General features: G+C 40.0%; 1 protein-coding gene across 1 annotated transcript in view; it reads left to right on the top strand.

Annotated features, from left to right (window-relative positions):
- Positions 1–27,397, top strand: part of DCLK1 (doublecortin like kinase 1) — a 334,035-nt gene that overhangs the window by 290,295 nt on the left and 16,343 nt on the right. The window contains exons 12-16 of the mRNA XM_060129142.1: positions 9,674–9,807; positions 11,593–11,670; positions 12,032–12,128; positions 14,337–14,417; positions 24,495–24,608. Coding sequence (XP_059985125.1) covers positions 9,674–9,807; positions 11,593–11,670; positions 12,032–12,128; positions 14,337–14,417; positions 24,495–24,608 — 504 coding nt within the window. The remainder of the gene's footprint in view (positions 1–9,673; positions 9,808–11,592; positions 11,671–12,031; positions 12,129–14,336; positions 14,418–24,494; positions 24,609–27,397) is intronic.

Below are 27,397 nucleotides of genomic sequence, written 5' to 3'. Positions count from 1 at the left end.
ACCAGAGCACTGTTTCTATAAATGCCATAAATGGTTACATAGCAGTGTGCTTTTACTAAAATGACAATTTGCAGGGTACTTTTTAAGTACTGTGCTCATTTGAACATATTTTAGTTTAAATTACCCAAAAAGAAAAAAAGTTCTCTCCCTTTCTTTTCTAATTTAAGAATGTGAAAAATGTATATATGCACATATATATATATATGTGTGTGTACACACATATATAGACAAAAACAAACGCACACACCATTACAGTCATTCATAATGCAGGTTTAAAATATATATATGAAAAACTAAAGTAATTCTGCTTCTCCAGTATAGTAATTTCTTTCTATAGGAGAGTGGTAAGGATTGGTGATGTTTGCAGGGATAAATCTACTATAGGATAAAATCGGTAGAAGAATAGAATAATTTTAACAAAATTAGAATGACATCACTAATTGCACTTGAGACTTCTATTAACGTCATATTCTGTTGACCTTTATGTGGAAATAAGAGAGAATCGTCATGGGAAGCACAAAATCACATACTCAGGATTTATAGTCAGATGGACAGAAGTTCAAAACCAAGGGCTTCACTCTTCCATTGTCTAGTCTTCTGACCTTGAACAAGATACTTAACTTCTTTGAGCCTCCTTTAAGGGGACTGTATGAAGATAAAGAGATACCATGGGACTATTAGCTCCCTTCTTTTTTATTCCCCTTTTATTTGTAATGAAAATTAAATTATCCCTAAAAATAAAACTGTTTAACAGTACAATGTTACGTTGTAACAATCATTTTTCATCTTTTTTGACATTGCTTTTAAAATGTTACTATCTTCCCAGGCATGGATTTGCCATCTTGTGGCAGAATGTAGAGCTAGAGACTATTTTTGGAAAAATGCTATAATAAATTTAATGCAGAGAGTTTCAATCCATTTTCTAACGGGAAACTGAAAGAAATAAAAAAGGCCTTACTGCACACTTTGCATTACTGTTTTATTAAGAGACCTCAAAAAACCCCTAAATTGTTAGACTGCTGATAAATTTTTGCTAATTAAGTGTTTAATGTTTATTATAAGTAGCAAAGAATTATTTATAAATGTAGACATTTCAGCTATAGATTTCATTTTATACAGCATCATTGCATATGCAGAACTTTTAGCATTTTTTATTTTTAATTCTTATAGAACAATATACAAATATCGTAGCTTGGCCTTAAGGATCTATATTAATCATACGGATGATTTATTCAAGTCTGAGTATTTGATCAAGTCAAAGCATTTTAATGAGAAAATTTGACTTACAGTGATGTTTCCAGCTACATTTTAGGCAAAAACTGGGAACTGACCCAATACGAATAGCTCTTCTAATTTTATTATTGCATTGTGACTAAGGGTTTTTTTCTTAAATGAGTGAATCATGCCAGTGATTTTACGTGATTCTTTCTGCTTTAATCGTCAGGCCTGGTGCTTAGTGATCGTATGGATGAGGGACAGGTGAATGAGAGGGTGGATTAGATAAGAGAGTGAGTGAATGGTGATACTTCACATAATAGAGGACAGACCCACCGTGACAAGCCCTAGTCATTTCTCAATTCATCTATTACGTTGAGGACTTACGTAGGCCACAGACTAAAACTCTCTGAGTAGGGGGAGAGATTACAGTGCTTCCCCAGCTGCACTTATGCATGGAACCATTTTGTGTGGGGGTGGGTGGGTGCGAGTGCCCTGATGGTTTATGACAAAAAGGAACCTTTTGCTTTAAAAAAAAACCAACAACCCATAAATTGTCTGAGATCAACTGCTTTCAGTTTACATGAGTCACCACTAGATGGCAAGCTTGTACCCTTGGCAGCAAAAATCATCAGTAGCAGCCTGTTTTTTTGCAGGGAGCTGGGAGGGTCTTTTTAAAATGTATATGCAGATACCTCCTTCTTAGGAAAATTAAAGTCTTTATGGCAACAAATAACTGACATCACTAGTTTTTATTAGATTCCAGAAGTAAACACAGTAATTTTCTTGAGATATAAAAATTTCTGTTCAAGAAACGTTTTGCTTCTAAACTCCTTAATACTGTCTGGGAGAAAGCAGTTTCTCAGGGTTACTGCTTCTCTTGGTCGGAAATTTCCTTTTAGCGACTCTCTGTCGAGGTGTTTGTGCCTGTTCCTCGCTGCCCATCAAAATGGCATGTGCAGCTAATGACCCTCATTTTCATGAAATGGGTCGAATCTAGTAATAAATTATCTCGTTTTCCCCCAAGTGATGACCGTAGGTTGTGCTCCAGCTCTTCTTAGTTTCCACTTCAAGCCAACACGGAGCTCACCAGATAATGGATTTCCTTCTGCCTTAATCCCAGGACCCTTAATCCCCAAATAAACCCATTTTCTGATAGGATCACTAACTACACTGGGAGATAAGGCCAGTGCCACAGATGGAGCGCTGGAGGTTGTAAACAGAAACACATTTGAGTAGATTTGTAGTCAGTCCACTGCATGAGGAACTTGAGCCACCAGAGTGTTGATGAACGGATTGGGGACCACCCTGAGGAGGGAGCTGCAGGTCTCACAGGAGTCTGTCACCAGCCCCGCCCTCATCAGCATGCCAGTGGGCCGAGATGAAGATGTATTCTATATATCAAATGACAGACTTGAGATCCAAAACTATCTTTGGCTCCATAAAGGCCCCAAATCAGTAAGATGAAATTTAACAAGAGATAAACATAAATCTCTATAGACTAAGTTGGTTTTGGTACAGTTGTTTTAAGGACCATTGCAGAAAAACAGTGATGGGAAAATTTGGCCCAGTTTAAAGGCTATTCACTGACCATAAGTTCACCGTGAGTCTTAGTGTAACATGACTGCCACAAATACCAACGTGCCCTTAGGCTCCTTTCACTGAAAGAGTGTCGCCATCAAGAGAGTCCCTGCCCTGCTAATACCATGTGACACCAGGTGGGAGGGACCCCAACACATCACGGTCAGGGGCCTGGGTTCAGCCCAGAGAAGGGATGGTGAAAGTGGAACGGAGTGGCTCTCATCAAAGGTTGCCACATGTAAGATGGGAGAACGTTTTTGTGCTGTGTATGTGAGCAGTAAACTCAAGAGAAGACATTAATGACAGATTTGAGGTTGATATGAGGAACAACTTTCTAACAATTACAACTGTTTGAAAAGTCAATGGCTTTTATTACAGGTCACTTGTAGTCATTGAAACTGTCCAAACAGAAACAGAATGATCATTTTTCATAGGTGTTTAGAAAAAGAATTTCTTCTCTCTGAATTTGGTTAAAAGTTGAGGGAAAATAGAAGAAAAAGAACACTTTCCCCGAACATGATTTAATAGAATAATATGCCAGTTACTGTACTAAGCATTCACTGAGGGCTCTTCTCCAAGGATCTGTGATTGCATCGGGGGAAGAAGGCAGGAATTAAAAGTGTAGTGTGTCCCCAGGATTGATCAGCACCTGTCTGCTCTGCTAGCCATTTCTTCTGTCATTTAGGACTTGAGTAGTATCATTCACTTCATTTTTTTTTTAAACATCTTTATTGGAGTATAATTGCTTTACCATGGTGTGTTCATTCACTTCATTTTAAAATGACATGGCCTTACTGGACTAGCAAAGATTAATAATGATATACTGGGTTGGCAAATTTATGAGGATACCAATCATCTCATATGGATCAGTGCAAGATTAACTTGATGGAACCTTTCTGAAAGGTAGTTTGATAATATGTAACTAAAGCCTTAAATAATGTGCACCCTGTGACCAAGTAATTCTACTTCTAAAAACATAACCTAAAGAAAAAGTGTCAGATACGTATACATACATAGGGATGGTCATCTCAGTGTCTTTTGGTATGGAAAGAAAAAAAATATATATATATATATAGAAACAACTTACGTCAGGGCACTGATTTTTTAAATAATGACATGATATGGAGGCAGGCGGACATCCTGGTTAGAATAATGGACTTGGACATGCCTGAGCTTAAGTTCTGGCTCTGCCACTTATTAGCTGTGTAACATTTGTCAAGTTACGTAACATCTCTGATCCTCAATATTTTAATCTGCAAAATAGCAGTAATATTACTTCATGGTATTTTTGTGAAGATCAAATGGGATATTGAGCATGAAGTCCTGAACAGGAGGCCTGGCAGGGGCTCAATAAACAGCAGTGGTGGTAGTTTGGGGGATTATTATTATTATGGTGCATCCATACAGTGGAGTATCCAGCAGCCACTGGAAATCATGATGTAAATATACGCTTATTCACTTGGGCAAACATTCAGGATATATTGTCCAGTGAAAAGAGAAAAACAGGAAAGGGAGAAAAAGACAGCTCTTGGAAGTTTATACCCCAAAGGTTAACAGGGGCTATTTTTAGGTGTCAAGATTATGGGTGAGTTTAATTCCTTTCTTTCTGTAATTGTCTGTCTTTTCTAATTTTCCTACAATGACATATTGGATATTCCTTGTGTGACAAAAATGTAACAGTTTTTAAGAATTGCAGTGACACTGAGTTCCCACAATTTTAACAAAATCCTGGGATGTGCAATTACTACAGAATTCAGAATGTGCATGTTTTGTGCATCTCACTGCAGCTGCATAGAACTCCTTTCTAGATAGTTTCAAGACTGTTTTAAAGGAGGGATGAGAATCAGGTTTCCTGGAGTTTCTATTCACTTCTCCATCTTCCCAGATATCTCTAGGGTAACACTTTGAAAAGCTATTTTATTTTTTCTTCTAACGTTGCCCCGCTTCTGACTTCTGTACAACTTTTATTATTTTTATTATTTCATTTAATTTTTTGTTTCATAAAGGTTTTACATGTGGGTATAAAATGAATTTTTTTTTTTTGAATTTGGTTCTTTTAAGAGTTAATTTTTTTTCCAGGAAGTTTAATTCAAAGTATGGAGACTATAAAGTGCATTTTGCAAAATAATTCCCTGCATAAATGTTGTTACACTTTACTTCTTAAAGATTAAAGGTTAAATTTAATCCACTGGTTTTAGGAAACATCATAAAGGCCAAATACCTTGGCTAGAAGAAAATCAATGTCTTTTTTAAAAAGATACCATATTTGTTAAAAACTAAATTCACTTTTTTTTCATGGCTTTTCAATTTCATGCCAGTTTTGTTAAATTCTATTTGGTGAAATAATTTTTAGTACCTCCTGAGCTCCTCTGTGAAAACTATTTCAGTGGTTACTAACAATTCATTAGCCAGCATTTCAACGAGGTTTTCCTTGAATTCATACTATCATTGAGAATTGTGTTTGTTCCAACACATCTGTTATATTAGTCAGCTCTTAGTTCTCTATTATGGGAATCTCAGAAACCATTTGACTGGGTTCACGTTATCTGTGAATTTTCACATTATTTTATGGCCACCGGCTGCATTTTATGACTATATTAAATCTTTTATTTTTTCAAATAACTTTTTCAGATGGTCTCAGTTTCTGATCCAAGGGAAATCAGGCATATGCCCAAACATCTACTGTTCAGCAAGTTACAGCCACTGCGAAACCCCAAATAAACGAAAAAGAAACAAAAATAAAACTCTTCTTTAAAAAAGAAAATTCCTGTGTAAAATACCAGTATGCCAAAAACCTACGTACCTGACCTTTCACTAGATCTATTCTTGGTAGGACATGCCTTCAGCTTTTAATTGGAACCTTTTTCATAATTGTTGCCATTTAACACATTTAGTCTGTCAAATCATGGGATGTCTTTATAGCCATATAATAAACCCTAGAGAACAACTTTTCTGACTGTAGCCATCTGCAGTGATCACAAGAGTAGCTTACAAAATACTGACAGTCTTTATGGTAATAGGATACATATGGCAGCCCACAATTATGTGTAGCTGCATTCAATTAGTGTTGTACAATTACACAGTTTTATTGCTTAGTTAAAACAGTGAAAGCAGTACATACTGGGTAATTTGCACTAATCCCCGTCTCTTTAATAGCCCTCGTTGTTTAAAACGTGGGGGGAGCATCTACAGTATTTAAAGGGCGTGGGATGAACATAAAATTATATCTCATGTTGTGAATACTCTTTGGCAATTAACGTACCCCACCTCACGTGTGGCGCATATGTTATGGCGGCTTTAAAATACAGTCACAGCAAAAACTTTCTTCTTACACCAGAACCCCACTTGCTGGGTCAGCCTGTCCAAGCTTAGACTTGCAGCCTGTTAAGGTTCTTTCTGAAAGAAGGTCAGGGGGAGGAGACAAGCTAAGGAAGTCGATTCAGAGAGTGGGAGAAGCCAAGGACTCTGTGTTTTGGATGCGAATGTGTTAGAAGCTTTTCCGACTCCTAACGTTTAATTAAAAACTTAGTTCAAAGTGAATTTATAGCTGCCATTTGGGAAAATACTTTCTGGAGATGGTTTTGTGAGGATGTGTGTGTGCGTGCACGTGCACGTTTGAAACACATGTATTCAGCAATCTGTGATTTTTAACGAAGTTTTAATTACATTTTTAAATGGCCTCAATCCTGCCCCTCTGTAAATGGCTTGGTAAGAAATAAGAGTGAGTACACTTCAGGCGGCAGCAGGCGCTCTGGGGAGTCCAGTTGTGAGGTGGGCCCATTGCAGCACTTAGGAAAGGCGCTCTCCCAGGGGAGGAGAGGAGACACTACAATATATTCTTCTGTACCTTTCTCCCCAAGTGTTGACAGAGAAAAACCCAAAGCAACCTTGTTTCCTGCCCTGCCTGACGGTAAGTAAGTTAAACAGAATTCCAAATGAGAGGCCTGGGCATTTATTCACCTGCAAAAACATTTTGCTGAAGCATTTCAAATGTACTTGGGTCTAGAAATGTTTTCAATTATGTGGATTAGACCTTTGTCTCTTAGCTCTTACTGTCTCTCATAAGCATCACTTTAACCTCTTTATATGTTCATGAAAATTCTACTATATGGTTTTCAAAGCAAAAAAAAAAAAGGGGATATGTAGAAGTGAGTAAAGAGAGATGAAAAGAACATTAAAATGATAGATTCTACATATTTCATTTAAATGATGCTGGTTTATTTTAAGAGAATTATTACTGTTAAATAATCTTCATTTTCTTTACTTTAGGTAAGTTTTTAGTGCTTTTTTTCTTAGTTATTGAAACTTTGAACTTTATTGCTCAGCTATATTAAATATAACTGGCATATGGCTATATGTATGATGGAATTCCTATTAAAATGTAGATGCTTAAAAGAAAGCCTTTGGTACATGGAGGAGAATTACGTGGTCATATTCTGAACTAAAATGTGACTTATGACTGCATCTGCCAATATCTGCTTTTGTCCAACTTTGGAATAGAGTTGGGTGATTATGGATAGTATGTTTAGAAAAAAAGCCACAGAATCCCTGTATAAATGGAGCTGTGTAGTTTGAAATCTGCACCACCTCACAAAACACGCACCATGAACGTTTGGACCTAACAGAACATCAAAGCAAGAGGTTATTCTGCATTTTAGAAAGGTTATTGGTAACAAAATGGAATTAGGGAAGTAAACAATTCTGCTCTGTCTGGGAAATAAACTAGATGATCTACTAGGTATTTCCAGCTCAGATTTCTTTTCATGAAAAACATTCGCGTGTCTTTTGAATGACCTGAATGGCTGACATGCTAAGACTACAGTTTAGGGATTTCTTTTGCCTGAGAGCATTTAGACTGGGGAGGATATTATGCTTTGTAGCTCTGAGGCCTCAAAGTCCATGATTCAAACTTGTTTATGCTGACCAGGGCTGGTTGGCTGCTTCATTAAACTAGGGAGGACAGTGTCCATCTCAGAGGACAACTGGGCAAAGCCACATCTGTGGGGGACATACAGCTGTCCTTGCCCTGACAACCCAGGTGCAGGTGGCCCTGAAAGCCTCTGGATACCTGCCTGAGGGCAGCCCAGACTTGATCGTGGTTGAGCCCTCAGGGAGAGGACTGCATGTTCTGAACTTGGAGAAAATGTAAACAAATATTTTCTGCCCAGAAATGACACAGTCTCTCCAGAGAGGAGGATCTGACTGCCTTTTTTCTGCCAAAACAGTGAGATCCAAATGATCATTGCTGATACTGCAGCTTAGCTGGCCAAACATCTGCACTTGAGGCTGCAGTGAACTGAAAAGTGAAATCTGCTTTTTCCAAAGGAAGGCAGACATGGTGTGTGAACGGTAGCGGTGTTCCTAATGTGTGGAGATGTGCCTTGCTGTGCGTGAGGTTCCAACTGCTGTAGCAAGTACAGATGATCATAGAGCGATAACAGGAGAAAATGCAGGCCTCGACTGGCTGGATGAATTATTTTGATGTACGTGAAAAACTTCACCATTTCCTTGAGGCGTCTCCTGGCAACTGCCTTTTACTGTGGCTCTCTTTTCTGTATCTCTTGATTCCAGTGGAGGGCTCTGAATTAGAATTCTGAATGCCCTTTGATCTTTTCTTTGAAATAATAGACGTTGTTTGGCATACTTTTTAGAACAGATCCATTTGGTTTGATCGTGGGCTAGAATTAAAGCAGTTTAAGTACTTGCCTATGGTCACATGCATCCTTTTCTTGATTTGTTGGGTGAGAGACTAGAGATTTTTACTGCCTTAATAAGGAAACCTGGACAGAATGCTGACTCTGCACCGGATAAATCTTCCCAAATTGCCACAGGTGAAATGAAATGTTAATATCCCTTTCAATTATTAATAAAAAAATGTAAATAGATCTTGTTGGAAAAGTGGGGCACTGAAAATAAGGTATTTTAATAGATGTGTGGATTTTTTGTTCAATTTACTAAAGAATTGCATTTTTAAAGCTTCTGATATATTAAAATGAAGAGGTAATTATTTTCATAAATTGGAGATTTTACACTAGAAACTTGCTGTATTTCGTTGTATTCTGCAAATCAATTTGAATTGTAGCAAACATCGAACACAGATAAGCAAAAGGAAGAAAAATCTCCTATAATCTTACTACCCAGAGACAGACACACCAATATGATGCTCTTCCAGACATTTTTCTTTGTACATATTTTTTTCTTTAATAGACATTTTATAAAAACCAGTCTGAAGTCTGTCCTCACTTCCCAAACTTGATTCATTTCAATAAATGTAAACCCACATCACCATTGTAATGGTCATGTAGCCTCCCATTGTATGAACATACCGTAATGTATTTAACAAATTTCCATTTGCGGGTTCTTCACCATGTTTTCAATTCTGCAGTAATATAAAGATGTATGTATATCCTTCCATAATTGCCTGATTTTTTATTTTATAATAAATACAGGTAAAATATTAATATACCAAAACCTCAATTAAATAGAGTCAGGAGACCAGAAGTGGCGTTCTCACTCCCTGTGATCATAGCAGAGCCCAACAGGAAGAAGAAAGACTCCTCTTTTTTCCTGGCAAGGACTCAACCCATGAAAAGCCATGGACTCCTTGTTTTCTACAACCCTCCCAACTTCCTTTACCTCTTTGTAAATGCATCTCCCTCCCTTGCCATGTGGGGACTTGGACATGACTTGCCATGGGTGCAGACCCCGAATTGCAATCCTGTGCTGATCCCAGATAAACCCATCTCTGCTAGAGAAACATCTGGCAGTCTGTTTGTTTTAGATCAACATATATTAAATTTAAACCACAGTGCCCTTCCTTTCTTCAGGAAAGAACTTTTGAGCTCTTGGTTTTAAGGCAATTTCACTTTTACTTTAGGTGTACGAACACCAAGACGGCAGCAAATCGCTGAAGCTGGGCGACTTTGGACTGGCCACCATTGTAGACGGCCCCCTGTACACCGTGTGTGGCACCCCGACATATGTGGCCCCTGAAATCATTGCAGAGACCGGGTAAACACTTCTTGTGCATTTACTGCAGTACTGTGCTTGGCTAGTTGGCTTCAAGGATAGAAGCTAGTTGGCTTCAAAATAGCTAGTTGGCTTCAAGGATAGAAGAAAAATAGCTAGTTGGCTTCAAGGATAGAAGAAATAGGAGTGTTCTGTCCCATCCACACAGAACTAGTTATCATATATTTTTCACTTTTTTTTTTTTGACTTGAAAGTGGGAGCCATTTTCTCTGTTTTCCCCATCAAGTTGCCAGTTACTACCATCTTGTTTAAGGCTTCCTTTTGGCCTTTGTTAAAGGTAGAATGGCAATTATTAACCCCTTAGTAAAAAATGTTTGGACTAACAAAGAAACATAGTAATTAACTATGATGGTAATTAACTAGCTATTGGAGCAAAAAGAAACAGACATCGCTGTGTGCAGTGAGTGAGTCCAGTCTACGGTGGTTACTTCTCTCAGCTGTCCTTATTCTCCAGTTCCGGTCCCATTTTGGTCCTCTTGGCAGCCCGTTGATTATCTGTGGAGTGCAGATACCCTCAGACATCTGAGGGCCCCTGGGAACTGGCTGGTTTCTGAGTGCAGCGGACACAGATGAATGAAAATCTCTAGAATGGGGGGAGATTGTGGGGTGGCCTAATGCTTAACTAAGGACCTACTACTATATGCCAGGCTCCTTTACTTAATTCTTACTCTTCCAGTAGATGAAATGATTCCCATTTTGCATCTGAATAAACTCAGTCTCTGATGATTGACTTAGAAGCTCATGACTAGATAGTAGCTGAGTCAGCATTTGAACTCAGGTCTAGGTGAGTAAAAGGCTCTTTCAGTGAAGAGCCCCATTTCTTGCCAAGGATCAGCAGCAGGGTTCTGAAGCACTGTCCTTAAACAGAAGGTTGGGCCACAGCAAGGACAGACAGCCTGACTATTTATTCCCATTAGTGGCACCAACCCAAACCTAACAATCTAGGTAGTATCTTCCACTGTGACAGGTGGAGATAGTTTTTCTGCTTGTACCATAGACCAGAAAGGCAGAAATACAGAACAGATGAGAGGAGAAATCCCCAGAGTGAGGTGTGAGGTAATGAGCACTTTTTTATTCATCAAATTTGAGTCAATTGCGAGCCCACAATCTATAGCCATGCCTGACCTCCCTCGAGGCAATGCCGTTATCTCTGTTGGGTGCTCTGATGGCCTGCTGCGAAGGGGTGGTGTGGGGTCGAAGGAGGATTTGGTTCAGCTCTTGAAAAACCTTGGCTGGAACTCAGCTGTGCCACTAATTGTGAGATCTTGAGCAAAATTATTTACCCTCTGAACCTCGGGTTTCTATTCTTTAAAACAGGCAGTAATATTCATCCTGTACAAATTACAGAGTTGTTGGGAAAACAAAATCAGATAATGTATGCCAGTGCTTTATAAATTGGAAAATGTCTTCTGTGTAATTATTATTTCTAAAATTCAGGAGTGAAATAGTCTCAGGGGTCCATCTCTATCTGAAAATTGATATGACTATAATAAACATTTTTGCTGAAACCCTTCACTGACTGATATTTAGATATGAAGTAGGCATTTTTATTTTTAGTCATGTGCCTTAGATAGTTTTTTCTTTTTATTATTATTCTTTTCTTGAATTCTGTTAAGCCAGTGGGTTGTAGTTTAGTGTTTGTTGTGGGTTTTTAAAATTCTGTTTGGTTTGGGTTTTGGTTTATGATAGAAGAGTCATTTATTTTACCGTGCCCCGTAATTTGTCCTGGCCTGACTTTGCTAACTCTGACATCACTTACTTTTTCAGATATGGCCTCAAGGTGGACATCTGGGCAGCTGGTGTAATCACTTACATCCTGCTCTGTGGTTTCCCTCCATTCCGTGGGTATGGGCAGCGATCTTTTATTCAGCACCAACAAAGCATTTCTCCCTTCTCTGAATGATCCATTCGGCCTCCCCGCACAAAGGAGCCTACAGCTGGAAAAGAGCATAAGAACTTGTTATTTTTTCCATGTTGTGCACGCTAATTTACATGCCTTCCATAAATCTTCCTCATATAATTTAAAAACTCATTCTTTCTTAATTTGCCAAAACAGTTCCATACTGACATTTTGAATTGCTTAAAAACACACATTTTACACATTTGTGGGGAAAGGAAGGGCTTCAATGCATAAGAATGAAAACATACACCCTGAGTTGGCATTTTCCTGCTGTTTATTCCTCGTTGTTGTCCTTCATCTAAACAGAAGCGGTGATGACCAGGAGGTGCTTTTTGATCAGATTTTGATGGGGCAAGTGGACTTCCCTTCTCCATACTGGGATAACGTTTCTGATTCTGCAAAGGTAGGTTTCCAATGCTTTCCTCTTCCTTATAGCGTGTGTCTCAATGGAATTATTGATTCTGAATCAAAGAAACAAATGGTATCGTAAATATGATTTCTGTATGCATTTTAGTCATAATTACTAACTTTCCCAAGAGCTCACATTCAAAGAGTCATCTGTCCGTAGCCATCCCAACTCATCGACTGCTTCTGCTTCCCTGGCTCATCCCTCCCTGTGGCCATTCCAGCTGTATTGCTGTAGCCTCTAGTTATGCCCCGCCCATACCTGGCTTGAGCCCACCTCAGACTTCTGTATAGCTTATTGCTTCACCTCTCTCGGATCTTGACTTAATGTCATCTTCTTAGTGAAGCTTTTCCAGTTGCAGCTCTTAACCCCTACCTGGCTGACCTTATCGTCCTTTGCTTTATCTTTCTCTGTAACACTTACACTTTGTGTCCATCTGGTATACCATCTAACTACCTCTCTGTATCTGTTGCTTATCTAGATGGATATAGATAGGTGGATATATTGTATTTATGTAGTTTATTTTCTAACTCTCCTCACTAGGGTATAATTTCTATCAAGACAAGGATTTTTGTCTATTGTATTCATTTCTGTATCATCAGTGTCTAGATAGTGACCAGCAACTAACTGATGCTCAACGTCTATTGCACGAATGAATGAAAAAATGAATGAGTGAATTAAACAGTTAATCAATTAAAGTGGAGAAAGCACAACATGGGTTAAGATGATCAAGAAAGACATCATGGGGAAGCTATGATGTAACTTGGACCTTGAAAGACAGCCAGGATTTAGAGGCAGAGGGGAACAAAGCGTATGGTTTTTGTCCCATTAAACTAAAAGATCAATCTCTAAGAAAACTAAAAATCTCGCACAGAGACATTAGTAGACCCTGAAATCAAAAATGAAAACTTTTAAATTGATCCCTTAAAATTATGTCTCCAAGCATTGACTTAAATTTTTGGAAAACTGATGTTGAGAACTAATTATCTTTTGATTATTCAATATACATGCCTTTCCTTTTGCTGTGTCCTGAGTATGAGTTCAATTTAAAATCTGACTCCTTAGGCCTGGCCACTTTCCATGGAAAATGATGCATATTGGGCCCAAATCTCTCATTTTCTTCAACTGTCCAGGAATCTACCTCTAGCCATAGGAAAATGTGGGGAATTGGGAGAAGTGTCAAAGCCACAAAAGTAAAAGGAGATGGGATGATATAGCCACAGAGGTGGGGCTGGAGGTGTTTTCACCTGTGAGCAGACAGTTCAGGAACCTGTCCCAAGTCTCAGTGCTGTCACTTCATAACTCAAGGGCTCAAAGTCACTGACCGATAGGACTATCTCCCGCACCCCCATGGCGCCTGCAAACAGCATCACACATAGATAGTAGTTGCTTTAATTGAATTCTGGCCCAAGTTAGAAAGTGAAGGTAGAATCTCTACATCATTGGAAATAAATCGTCCCTGTCACGGAGCGGTACTCAGAGCCTATGCTTAGGAGGGACCAGGTAACACGCACCTAACCATTTTGTTACACGGGAACTTCTAATCCAAAGTAGACAGATGTCTGACAGACTCATCATTAAAGCCAAAGCCATGCTTTTCTGGTGCAAATAAATTTCAGAGCCATTTAATCATTTGCTTCATGATGGTTCTATTTTACTTTTATTGATTGATCTGGAAATTTTTGAATCATTTTCAACAGATTTCCTCTGAATTCTTCGGCTACTAAAGAATAGTTTCTATTTTACCAACTAGCTGTTGGCAATTCCGTATGTCTTTCCTCATTCCTTTCTTTCAAACCAAAATATGCCCTCTTGCAGTTAGGAGGAAAAAAATCCATTTTTCCCTTCAGCTGCCAAAGTGAAATTTTAAAGTGTTTTTAAAATGTGATTTCTATATTAAATAATTTGGAATCTGTCTTTAAAGTGCAAAATACTTTATTTCCTTTATACTAAAAATATTTTTATGAAATTGATTTTAATATTTATTTTTTCCCTCTCAACTACAAGCTATATATTTATAATTCCAAAAATTCGCCTTTCCTTTAAACGGTGTTAGGTAGCTATAGGTAAGTTGAGTCGATATATTCAAGGTTTAGAGCTTTTACAGATGTTTTCCAAACGAAAAGAGAACCTCTGCTCTTGAAAACGCCCGGATTTTTACCTTCAGTGTTAGACACAAATGGCATTGAATGTTTCCTTTCACAGGAGCTCATTACCATGATGCTGTTGGTGGATGTAGATCAGCGATTTTCAGCCGTGCAGGTCCTCGAACATCCCTGGGTTAATGTAAGTAACTTCCTCCCTTCCCTGTATTTACTCCGAACATTCCTTTCTCAAATTGCAGCTTTCCTAATGATGTTGCCTCCTTTTAAAGTGTTGTGTTTGTGTCTGTTCCTCTCTCTCAAACATGCCAGAACAGTTACAGGATCTCAGCCTTGTTCCACAAGGGCCTCTGATGTATCTGTGCTGACATGTGTTCTCACGGTCCCTTGCACAGAGCATTTCATTTGATTCAGACGGGACTGCCTTCTACCGGGGAACTGCATCCTATGGTCCAGATTAGGGCTGCATCCATCAATAATACAGAGCAGATTTTCTGAGTCAGTGCTGCTTTTGCATCATTTCTACCAAATATACCAGTGACCCAAGGGTCCCCGCATCAGTGCTGGAGTTCTCCAGTGCAGCACTTCTCAAACTTACCTGTGCTCACAAGTCATGTGGTGGGGGGGTGGGGGGAGGCTTATTAAAGTGCAGATTGTAATGTAGTAGATGTGAGGCTCTGAGTTTCTAAAAGCTCCCAGATGCTGCTGCTGCTATCTGAGTACAAGGTCTGACGAAATTTCTTTAGCTATGAAAGGATTCTCCAGAGCAGAGTCATTATTCTTTGACTCTCTCTCTCTATAACTGATTGAAAAGATTTGTTTTGAATAACAATAATAATAAATATTTAGAGTGCTTAGCTTATAGTGTCTGCCCAGGACCATTTAAGTACCTCACATACATTAACTGATAACCCAGGGGCTGTTGGAACCCCTGCTGGCATGTGTGGAAGTTCCATACCTGGGTCTAATGGTTCTTGCTACCAGAATAGAAGGCAGACATAGATTTGGATATAGGTACAGACATGGGACAGGTATAAAATCGTTAGCTCATTGGTATGAATTTTGCCAGCTGCTTTGAGGGATCTGGCTGTAAGGTGAAGGCAACAAAATGTTCCACTTCTCTGAATTATCACTTCGGTGATAAGTCAAGTGTATTTTCCCAAGATAACTAATGACTGAGGATGAAGTGTGATTAAAAGCACAGTGTTGAGACAGACTGCATCTGAGGTGACAAGAGCTTGGGATCTTGTTCATGTTCTGCCACTTGATGCCCATGGTCCTAGGTTCCAGCACTTTACATGCCTGAACCTGGTTCCTCCCACCCCACTTGGAGGTTTTTTATATATATATATATATATATATATATATATATATATATACATACATACATATGACAGGAGAATATACAGGAATGCGAGCGTGTATAGGTATACAGCTAAGGTTTGTTAAATATTTTTACACAGCAGAGCTTCCCAACTGGTGTACAGATGTGTGAAGATATTAATCCCCGCAGCCCTTGGGATAGTCAGGCAGGGCTGCCAGAGTCCAGGAGCTGTCACCTCCAGCCTTACAACCTTCGCATTTACCCTACGGTGCTGAACAAAAGTTATCCTTTTCTATGGAGTTGGAAAGGTTAGGAAGCATCTCATGTAAGCCTAATAATACGCCTACAAGAGAAGCAGGGTGGGTATTATTGTACCCATTTTACAAATGGAAAGACTGAGGCTGTGATGGATGACTCTTCCAAAGTAGCTGTGCTTATGGTTGAGCCAGAATTTGCAGGCAGGCACTTCAAGCCCATTTCCTTTAAAGTCCCGTGCACCACACTGCATCACCCTCTCTCTGTTATACATGAAAGCACTGTGAATAGTGCAGAAGAGTGCACTATATGTACACCAGCATCGTTATAATGATTATTCATACAAGGTCGCAGTCTTTCCAAAGTAACTTACCTGGGTCGTGGTGCCTCTCCCTTAGACGTGCAGGGTGGAAAAGGCACAGGCCAGCTGCAGGCTCTCCTAGTGGCAGCAGCTGGTTTGGACTGATCTACATGCTGATTAGAAGTCCACAGTCCACAAACTGTCAAATTGCATGTTAGCGCTGGAAACACTGAGAGTGTGACCACACAGAATACAGTGGAAAATCCGAATTTGAAACACGGCCTTTGAAGGCTCACAAAGAGCCGTGGAGGAGAGAGATTACAAATAGCCATTTTAGAGTTTGAAATACATTTTCATCAGAGGACACCCCCTGTCGGGCCCGCTCTCCAGGAGCTCTGTCTGATACAACAGTCACATGGCAGTGAGAGAAGAGCCACCCCAGCTGGCCTGTGTGGGGAGGGTGCCCTAAGAGGCTTCCCAGAGGAGGAGATGCCAGAGCTTCTTCCTGGAGGAGGCTGGGAAGAGATGTCCTGCAGGGCCAGCTCAGGCAGGATGTGGATATTTGCTATAAGATAACTGTGAATGTGAGCACATTTGTCTATACATGTGAGAGGCCTGGGGTGTTATTGGAAACAAAATAATCCCTTACCCTGATTCCAGACCAAATGACCCTATGTCAATATATTCCAACTCAGTTGGGTAGAGACACAAAATTAAGACGACTTCTGGCTGTTGCCTTTGAAAAATTAGGTTGTTCATTTTCCTAGGGCAGTGTATACATGTCTCAGCGGTAACTTTCTTCCTTCTCAACCTGCTTTGTGCACGTGGTCCCACTTTGCTGACAATTAGGTTCCACAGCTCCCTCTGGACCTTGGACTTCTGCTGTCATTTTAGTTTTCCCTCTCAGATTCCCTAAAAACATTTTCTAAGAGCAAGGATAACATTTAAGGCATTGTCTAGGAGATTTAAAAATTTTAAATACCCTTTAATATAATTATAACAGACCTTAGATTCTAAGGGGAAAAAAGATAGCAATTTTGGCAAAAAACTTAACATATAAAGTGATTGCTTAATTTTTGAAATTACATAGTAAATAACTAAGTTAGAAAATTGATTATTTTCTTTATCTCAAAATAACAAATGAAAAAAATATGTATATAAGCATTCACAACCAGCATTTAGTGTTTGTTGAGGTCTCCGAGTGCAATAAATGAACAACCCAGCAATCAGAATAAATAAATTAGGGATGTAAAAGGAAGCCCATTTAACAAGACATGTCGCATTTGGCAATCAGATTATATCTGATCACTGCAGAGGGTGCTACCTAAGGGGGGAAAAGTAATAATAAGTGTGTGAGCCCTAAGGAAGTCGTCAGAAAGCTCTTCCCACATTCCCATTTGTCCTAATTTTCTCTTATCGCATAAACGATGCCCTTTTCACCTGGCGCACTTGGAATTGAAAAGGCAGTCTCATGAAACAGAGCAGAGCGCGAGGGCAACAGAATAGAAAAATCTAGTCAGCAAAAGTCACTTGCTTTAACCTTACTCCAGGTGCTTCCTCTAGGCCCCCATTTATTTTTTATACACTCTGAGTGCCCTTTGGTGTCCTGGACCTCTGCTCTGTTAATCGGAAGAGCCATGAGTGAGGCCTCTCAGTGGATGGTTCTAACCAGCCAGAGGACAAAGGCAGCATCAGCGTGTGCAGCCAGGTGTCTGGGAGAGGGATGTAGACCTCCGGAAGGAGCGCCAGCTCACCTTGGGTAACCTTGGGACAGTCATTTCACGCCTTTGAACCTGTTTTTCTGTCTGTGAAATGGGAGATAAGAGAATCAACTTCTCAGGTTATGAGGATAGAGAGAGGATTTTATATCTGAAAGTCCTGAGCAGACAGTCTTAAGTGCTCATACACCGTAGGTACTTGGTAAATATTTGGTGAATTTGAGTCTGAGGAAGGCCGAAACTCCATCATCTGTAGCTACGAGCTGATGGAATGGAAACTGTGATCAACGCTGGCGTGTGAGAAACTTGATTAAGGTGGAAGCCCCTCATCCAAAAAAATGATCCTGTTTGTGTGCTCCGAACTCCACGTAGATAATGTGATGAACAGCTTGTTGCGTTCTCCAGTGTCACAGCCATCTCTTAAGGTAGCTGCAAAGAACCAACAGGAATTTCCCTAGCTAAATTTATTTACCTTATTACTCATATAGTGGAGAACCATATGATTTAGGCTCATATCATATGAGAGTGGAATAGGCAGTAATAATATATCTGGATCATTCCAGGGATTAGGGAGAAGGTTGAGTCACTTTCTCCCCAAATGATATTTTGTTGGTAGAAAATGCAGGTTAGTGATTAAGTTCATAAGCTTAAATGACAGTTCCAAAGTTTTTTTTTTTTTTTTGCTGTGTAATTAGGATTAAATTATCAGCAGTCTATTTCAAAAAGATGACTATTATTGGATTTTTATTTTCAAAGTTTTGACCTACCTTATCCCATTGTTATTCTCCTCATACCATCTGTGTTTTACCTTCAATTTTTTTCCTGATGAGGAAGATGAGGCTTAAAGAAGTCTCTAGCACGAAGCTCAGTGGGGTCTCTAGCATGAGGTCCGATGCCTGGGTTTTGCCTCTAGAGATTCTGATCCTGATCTGCACTGGCATCTAGACATTGGGAATTTTAAAAGCTCCCAGGTGACTATAATGTGAGACCAATATAGAGAACCTCTGTCCTACTGGAAAGGACTGGTTTAAATAAGTCAAGTGTAGTTACTTAGCTGGTGCAAGACTTACTATCATCTTCCTGGCCTTTAAATTTTATTTTCCCTCCTTTTTCTCACGTGCCTCTTTTGAAAAGATACTGCTAAGCCAAGATATTCAACGAGAAATAAAGAACCCGAGGAAGAAGAAAAAACAAAAGCCTAGATAATATGCTTTTTAGTCTATGCTCATAAAAATCAGTGCTTCCCATACAAAAATATATAAGCATTCCTCTAACTGTTGTTAGAAATTAAGAGAATCCCCAATGATACTGTAATAATAAATAAAACCACCTATCTGTATGTACAACTTATAAATAAAGTTGTAAATGATGACATGGAATTCCACGTTCCATTGGGGCATCTCACCCTCTCCTTTCTCTAAGGTGGATCTTAATTTACTTTACATTTTCTCCCCTAGAGCAGAGTGAATTGTAGACATAAAGGATACATAGGGCCAAGCTGAGAGATTCAGAAATCCTGGGATGTTGCACAACTGGGGAAGGTTAACAAGAGTCAAGGGGGCACACTCTGGCCTGTGAAATGGACCCGCTACTGGAGAGTGTGATAATGTACCTGGGATTGTTTAAAATGAAGTCGGGATATCCTGGTAGTGAATATCAGACTGCTCAAGACTGCCATGCTTCCCATAAATTTACAGCTATTATTACTACTAGAGTCTGGCAATGAGTAGACTGAAAACCAGATCCATGATTCAAAAACGAAACTCCATGAAGGGAGGAGGGTTTCCTAAAGCATGACCCCTGGAATGGCTTCCTGGAGGAAAGAGAGGAATTCACTCTGCTGAATGACTTCACAACCGAGCCCCCCAGCCCTCCTGACGGCTCCTCCCCAACATCCACTAGAGGAGCGGGGACCAGGAGGCTAGGTCTCCCCCAGACAGCTGGGAGGGTTCATTTTCCATTTTGCAAACTAGTTTTGTTCTTGTCGGTTGCAACGCTCTGCCAAGGAGTGGATGGGGATTTCTAAACCAAAAACCGCTAACAAACCACAACCAGCCCGCGTCAGACTTCAGAAACTCCTCCCGGAGACTCCACACCAGAATGTATGGTAATAATACGAGAACTATCTGTAGCCTACTGCCAGGTTTGTCACGTTTGGAAAATTCATAGCACATTTTTGGCACATAATCTATTCACAATAGTGGCAATGAAGATGTATATATAAAAATGTACGCTTTTAATGGCCCTATTTATTTTATTGATGCAAGATAGTAAGTTAGCTAAATCTCTATCATCAATCTGGATGCCTCAGGTACAGCTTAGGGCCCTGCTAAGCCAGTTGCTTGTCTTTTAATCCAGTTATGCTCAAAGCCTTCTAAATTGTTAGAGACTGCAGATTTTTTAGTTGCTGGTGTGTGTGTGTGTGTCTATGTGTCTGTGTGTGTGTGCACACTCGTGTATATGTGTTTTACCTTCTCTGGCGGAGGCACCTTAATTCATTGGGAAAAAAAATCCTGAAATGTTTTAAGATTTATGCAGTCAAAAGCATCCCTGGCAACTTGTAAGGATTGTTTCACTACTTTCATTGCTTCAACATGAACTAATAACCCATGGGAAGCTAAAACCTTCACTAGAATTTAAAGCTGGAGGCCTGAACCCCCAGGCCCCAGCATCTGAAAGAGTTGCTAGGAGTCTGACAGGAGATTAGGGCCAGGACAGAGCTGGGAAATGGTAACAAAGTCCATCGTGAGGTTGGTGAGAGAGCCAGCTTTTAGCTGGAAGACTGGCAGGAAAAAAAAGCCAGGTAAAGGGGAATTTCTGGCAGAGATGGCAGTGGTGGGGGTGTGAGGAGATGGGACTGCAGTAAGGGCTGATTCTCCCTCAGCAAGTTAAGTAGAGGCTGCTCCGATGGGGTCCCTACTGTTTGTTTCCTCCATATCTGCCCTCATTCAGTCACAGGCCCACACTGTGACCCAGGGCACCTTCCTGTCACCCTGTGTCAGCCAGGCCTTCTGGCACTGCCTGCTCCGCAGAGGATTCCAGAGCCCCGGCCCTCATGGGCCGCGTTCCCGTATCCCAGATGAGTGGATGCCCAGCGTCTCCTGGGCAGAGAAGTCCCTAATTTCTAACTACATTCCTGTGGCCCCAGAAGTGCTCAGCATCCCTTTTACTGACCTCTCTCCAGATGCTTCCCAGGCTCCCTTAAAGCCCTGTCCAAATATTCTCTGTTTCTTTCAGCCCCTAATGCAGCCCTCCTTACCATCGTGTGACTTTCATCGTGGAAAAGATGACTCATTGTGTCCTTCCATTTCACAATTCTGGACCTCTTTTAGTAACCAGTGCCCCTGATGCCCTTGACAGTGCAATGCAGTGTGGTCTCACAGAGTTCCAACCTGTTTCAGGCCTGACTCAGCCAGTTTCTAGCCCTGTGACCTTAAGCAAATTTTTTAACCTTGCAGAGCCTCAGTTTGCTCATCTTCAAAATGGGACTAACAGTGCATGTTGTAGAAGGTAATCTGAGGACTAAGGAGATCATATATGTAACTTGTGAGCCACATAATGGTTATCTCATGTCACCTTCCTCTCCGTGCATTTGTCTTTTAACTCTGCTTCTCTCCTTACCCTTTTCTCTCCTTACTATTTTATAATCTAAAGCTCATACAAATTGCTTTGCCTTGCGTAGCCTGGAGCTCTATTAAGAGATGACTAGAAGTACCTGTATAATTTGGGGAGTGAGGCCCAATTGGGCACCACTGTATCCGGCTGCCCCCCTTTCCTTCAGGCAGGACCCCAAATTATGCCCGAGATATGACACTTAAAGGCACATCAGTTCGTCCCTTGTCAAATGTTTAACTCCTCCCCAAAGTCTAATTTAGATTCCAAGGGCTGTTGTTTCATACACCATTTAAAAAAAAATAAAAAAGTGTTTTACATACACCATTGAATTCACCCTTGTGTTTAAAACTCTAGACTGTATAATCCTAATTCTCTGTGGTTGGCTTGCAACTTCTCTTTCACTTGTAGAGTCGGGAAGTGAATAAAGGGAGGGTGGTCCTTCACACTTCCTGCACTTACATCCCTCTTACTTTTTTAAATGTTTTAAATATTTATTTATTTATTTATTTATTTATTTTTGGCTGTGTTGGGTCTTTGTTGCTGCGCGCGGGCTTTCTCTAGTTGCGGTGAGCGGGGGCTACTCTTCGTTGCGGTGCGCAGGCTTCTCATGGCGGTGGCTTCTCTTGTTGCGGAGCACGGGCTCTAAGTGCATGGGCTTCAGTAGTTGTGGCTCGCAGGCCCTAGAGTGCAGGCTCAGTAGTTGTGGCACATGGCTTAGTTGCTCTGCGGCATGTGGGATCTTCCCAGACCAGGGAATGAACCTGTGTCCCCTGCATTGGCAGGCGGGTTCTTAACCACCGCGCCACCAGGGAAGCCCTACACCCCTCTTATTAAAGAGTACTGCTTTATTCCTAATTGAGACCAAGGCTTCCAGCTCCAGATGTTCTGGGGACTCCTCTGTGGCCAGTTCTCTCCTGCTCTTTCAGCTTTCTCGCCATCACTCTCCCATGGAAACTCTTAACTAGAGGTGGAATGGTTGACTCATTGTTTGGCAAACATGCCTTGTGGCTTCCCACTCAGGCACATCTGTGCACCAACATCACCTCCCCCCTCTCTACCTGTCAGTGCACTCCCACCATCAAGGACCTGCTGGAATCCCGTATTCCTCGTGAAGTTTGCGCTAACTGAAAACACGTCCTCTCTCCTCTGAAGTTCTGTGTTTCTAGCTGAGCCATGTGGCACACTGCCTGGTAACAGGTCTTTCTTATCTTATTGGTCTGTTTTACTGTTTGACGTGGGGTGTGCAAACTTTGTCTCCCAGTTAGCCCGCGAGGGTCTGGCAGACAGCAATCATTTCTTCTCCCCACCCTGCCATCCCCAATGCAGCCCTGCATATAGTAGGTACTTCAGATGACCCTGTTTCCATTCCGAGTATCATCCCACTGGTACCCTAATTGACCTTCATTTTCTGTTTCCACAATTTTTTTTTTTAAATTTTGAATATACTCTGCATCATTGGAAAGCCTCCTTCTTTTAGATTTGGTTTCAGATGTGACTCAATAAACATAATAATTGTTCCTTCTTCTAGCCATTAATAAATCAGCCCAAGAATATCATAAACTGAGCATCCACTGTGTGCAGGGCACTGAGCCAAGTGCTTATATTAAAGATTACAGAAAACGTGGAAGATGTGGTACAAAAGGGCAAGAGTTCATTTATATATATATAAACATGTGTATAAGTTTTATATATATATACACACACACACACACACACACAATCACCTAACACCAAAAAGAATGTAAATAGTGCAAATATATATAATGAAAAAAGCATTAGGAGTTTATAGAACAATTTTAATGGATTGTGCTTAATAGGCAGAAAATGTTTTGGAACAGGTGATTTGGACTCAAGTTTGGAAGAAAAAGAGGGACCACAGGGTCCTTAAGAGCAAAGCCCATGAGTATTTTTGGCCACTATTATTTCCCCATCAGTTACTGTAGTGCCTGGTCCAGCCAAATGCTGAAAAAAAGAGTAAATCCCATATGGAGAGACCAGGTTATGTAAAAGAGCAAAGCATGCTGTGCTTGGAAAGCAGCAAATTTATTTTCTTGGGTGGAGCCAAGAAATTCCATGCAAAGTCATGGAGAGGAAGGAGAGAAAGAAAATGATGAATGGCATTGAAGTCTTGCCAGGAATTTTGGTTTAAATAGATAGTAACAAACACTTAATTATTCATTCATTCACTTAGTCCACAAATTTTATTAAGCATCTACTATGTGCCAAAGTACATGCTAAGACCCGGGGATTCTGTAGTGAACAAAACACACTCTCTGTCTTCAAGGATCATGCAGTCTCTTCATCACACACTAGTAAGTGGTGTTACATACTTATGCCTCCGATTCTTGTTATTCTAACAGTATTTAGCAAAGGAGAGAAATCTGTCCAGTCTCCATCATAGATGGCTCAGGCGGAGAGCAGAAGCCTTAGTTAAAATGAGCTCCAATGCAGAATATGTCATAATAACAGATGATATGATGGCAGCAAGGAGGATTTAAAACTTAAGGAAGAACTTTCCACCTGGAAGGTTGTGTGGGATTATAGAATGGATGATCGAGTAGCTGTGGCACCAGCTTGAGTTTATTTACGGGCTCCTGCCTGAGCCCAGGTCCGTCAGTTTCCCTTGGCTTTGGGTCGGTATGATGGGCTAAGAGGATAAAACTTTGGGGTTAGAAAAAAAAATGTTTAGATTGATTTTTTTTTTTTGGTTGTCCAGATTAACTTGCTCTTTGACATATGTTTCTAGAGCGATGGCTGAAATCAATTTTATTAGAAACCAAAAACAGAAATAAAATTTTTTATTTAGGGACAAAGTCAGAGGGTAAGAAGACACAGCAAATTAATTTTAGAGCAAATGTGGAAATGAAGGAGCCCTTGAAGCAGTACTTGCTACAACAGTGTTTAATGAGAGGACATTGGTTGGTTTCTTCCTGAAATGTTATGAATTTTAAGATTACTGCCTGTTACTAGAATATCTTGGCCTCATTTTCTATTTATCTCATTTTTTTCTTCTACTCCTTTTTTTAAATTTTTTATTTTTTTTTCCAGGATGACGGCCTCCCAGAAAATGAACATCAGCTGTCAGTAGCAGGAAAGATAAAGAAGCATTTCAACACAGGACCGAAACCGAATAGCACAGCAGCTGGAGTTTCTGTCATAGCAGTAAGCATCTGAAATATCTACCTATAACTTTTTCAAAGCACTCCCTCTAAGAGATGGGCATTACTCAGGAGATTCCACCCAGAGACAGCAGAATGGGTCATTTCTTTAGACAGCTCGACCATTTAAAGCACTGGGGGAGGTCTGGGGCTTATATATATGATGTGTTTTTGCTGATCATTTCCCTGGGAGTCACATCATTATCCAACACCTCCAGGGTGCCTTGCAGTATATATTAATTTCATGATTTATTTGTTAAAGCAGAAAACCTCCCCCACATTGGACTCTGTGCCAATGCAAACTTCTGGGCTCTGAGAAAAAGAGTTCCTAGTGTCCTTTTGCCAGGACCTGGCAGGGGAGGGGAGGGGAGCTGAAAGAGAGGACATGGCAGAGAGAGACTGGAACACTATAGATCTTTGTACAAGCCGTAAACGAAAGCCAAAAACGTGGCAGGACGCTTACCCAGTGAGATTTTCAGTGAAACTGAATTGCTGTGAACACCCAAAGAAATCAGGATTTCTTGCTCCTTAGAAATTTCTGTTTTCAAAGCGGAGAGTCTTTTAACATTTACCATTTTGTTGATGTGGCTGCAGGAGAATTTTTTTTTCCTGTTCCATACATGCAGACATACACTACATGCAATTTGATAGCAGCTCTAGGCAAAGATTAAATTGGGCAGAGAAATAATGAAACCTCATACTTCCCAGTGTCATATTCTAGAGTAAATATATTCAAGTCCCAGATTACTTGAGTTTTAAATAATTTCCTTTTTTTTTCAGAGTACATACATTTTTACAGCATATTCAATGTGAAATCACTTGAGCTGTTTTTCTTTCTTAAAACAAAGAACTTAGACACTATGATCTAGAATTTTTAAAAATATTTATGCTCCTAAACATACATCATGCTCGTCAGCAATACTGAATATTTAACTACTTCCATGGGTGTTTTTCTTTTCTTTCTCTTTTTCTTTTTTGGTGGTGCTAGAACTCCAGGTAAAGCAAAAGATAACTAAGTGACCTATTTGATACAACCAATCCCAGATCTGGGTTACTAAATATTTAATAGGAGTTTCCAGAATTGGCAGGTGGCACGAACGCATGCATATACTTTTCTGGACTAGTTGCATTTCATGTTTTTTGATTGAACCCTTTCAGCAGGGAGTTACACAAGTATGAGTTACTGGTTCAGGAGTACACTGACAGCGCTAAGTAGAATGCATACTCTTTCCCCGTGCTCCTCAGCGCTCCTGGGGATTTAACATTGCAAGTTATTCTTCTGGCCCTCTCTCTCTTTAGTTCTTTCTAAGGAAATTCAGTGTAGAAGCGCAGTGTCCTTCCTGTCTTCATCGATCGTCAGCATTCTTTGTTATCAGCTAATATTCAATCAGTAATTTTTGAAAGTAACAATCTCATGGTGCTTCTCAGGGAAACCAGACATTCTATCCTCTGTTTTCATCATTCATGTAAGACACAAGTATATTCCAAAATGTTTGTTTCCACAATTTTCTTTTGGAATGGACTGCCAGCACACTTGTCCATGAAAAGAACTGCTTTTCTGCTCCTGCTGAGGGCTTACAACTGCTAGAGAGGGTGCTTTTTCCACCTCTGTCATTTTGGGTTTTGTTTCGTTTTTCGTGGTCTTTTAGTTTAACTAGTCTTTGGTTAGTTTGCCTTGGTTGCTCAAGAATGCTTTGTTCACGGTATTCTGGGAGACTTGTAATGACTGAGAGCAGGAACTTCAGGGTCATTCTCCAATGAACAGACAACACAGATGGGAGGGGAAATGCTACTTTAATCAAACCTGGATAAATTTTGAAACCTAATCCATGTGAGTTTATTAAAACATCAGCTAAGTAGATCTCCAAAAAAAACTTCAGTTAGTATTTGAAGATTCAAGGTCCAACTGATTTTTTTTTTTCTATGACTGGACCATTTTGAATGCAATTTAATATCAGTTTCTCAGTTCATCACTAATATGTTTCCGTGGAGACTGTACCAACTGGTTAATATAAATTGTAAAATGGGCCGTGTGATGCTGAGTTGTGCATTAGTTGCAAGCTTATTTAATCTCTTTATCCACTACAAAGTTGTGGAAAAAATCAACTCAGGCTCAAAATAATTGACATTTTGGAGAAATATCTGAAAAAGCGCCTTGTCAATTCTAATGTTGCGCAATTCACATGTTGAACGCTATCAATAGTTCAAACATGAAAGAGAATATGGCTGTAAATTTCAGGGGGTATTTCAGGAGAAGCTGGCCGGCCATAATATATGCATTTATGCATCTTGTCCAGAATGCTTTTTCCTCATAAATGTCCACACCCTCCATAAGAACCTGGGGTAGGTCACTAGGTGCAGGGCAGGGCTGGGAGATAGAAACGAGTCAGGTTGGCTGCCTTTGTTATTAACTTTCAAAATAGCACTGGATAAGTCAATGTATACCTCATAACCATGTTCCCATTCTTAAAGTGCACAGAATTAGACTCAGGGGACCATCACAAGATAAAGGAGCCCTGGCATTAAATAATATCCCCAACTCAAGCTAAAGTATAATTGCAAAGGAACAATCTTCTGCTGTGAGACAGAATGTGAGAGGTTGAAGGAATAGCTTTCATAAATGGTGCATTCTCCAAAGATCATTTGACAATTTAATAATGGAATATAATTGATTCACCCACATGATAGAAATTTCTGTAATTAATATAATACTATTATGACTTCTATTTGATAGACATAGGAAAAAAACCTGATTTCAGCATAGATTTCATGCAGACAGAATTTTTTCCCATG

Source organism: Lagenorhynchus albirostris, chromosome 18 (assembly GCF_949774975.1).
Source record: "Lagenorhynchus albirostris chromosome 18, mLagAlb1.1, whole genome shotgun sequence".
Classification (NCBI taxonomy): Eukaryota; Metazoa; Chordata; class Mammalia; order Artiodactyla; family Delphinidae; genus Lagenorhynchus; species Lagenorhynchus albirostris.
The sequence above is the reverse complement of the archived record's forward strand: the minus strand, read 5'-3'. Positions and strand labels throughout refer to the sequence as shown.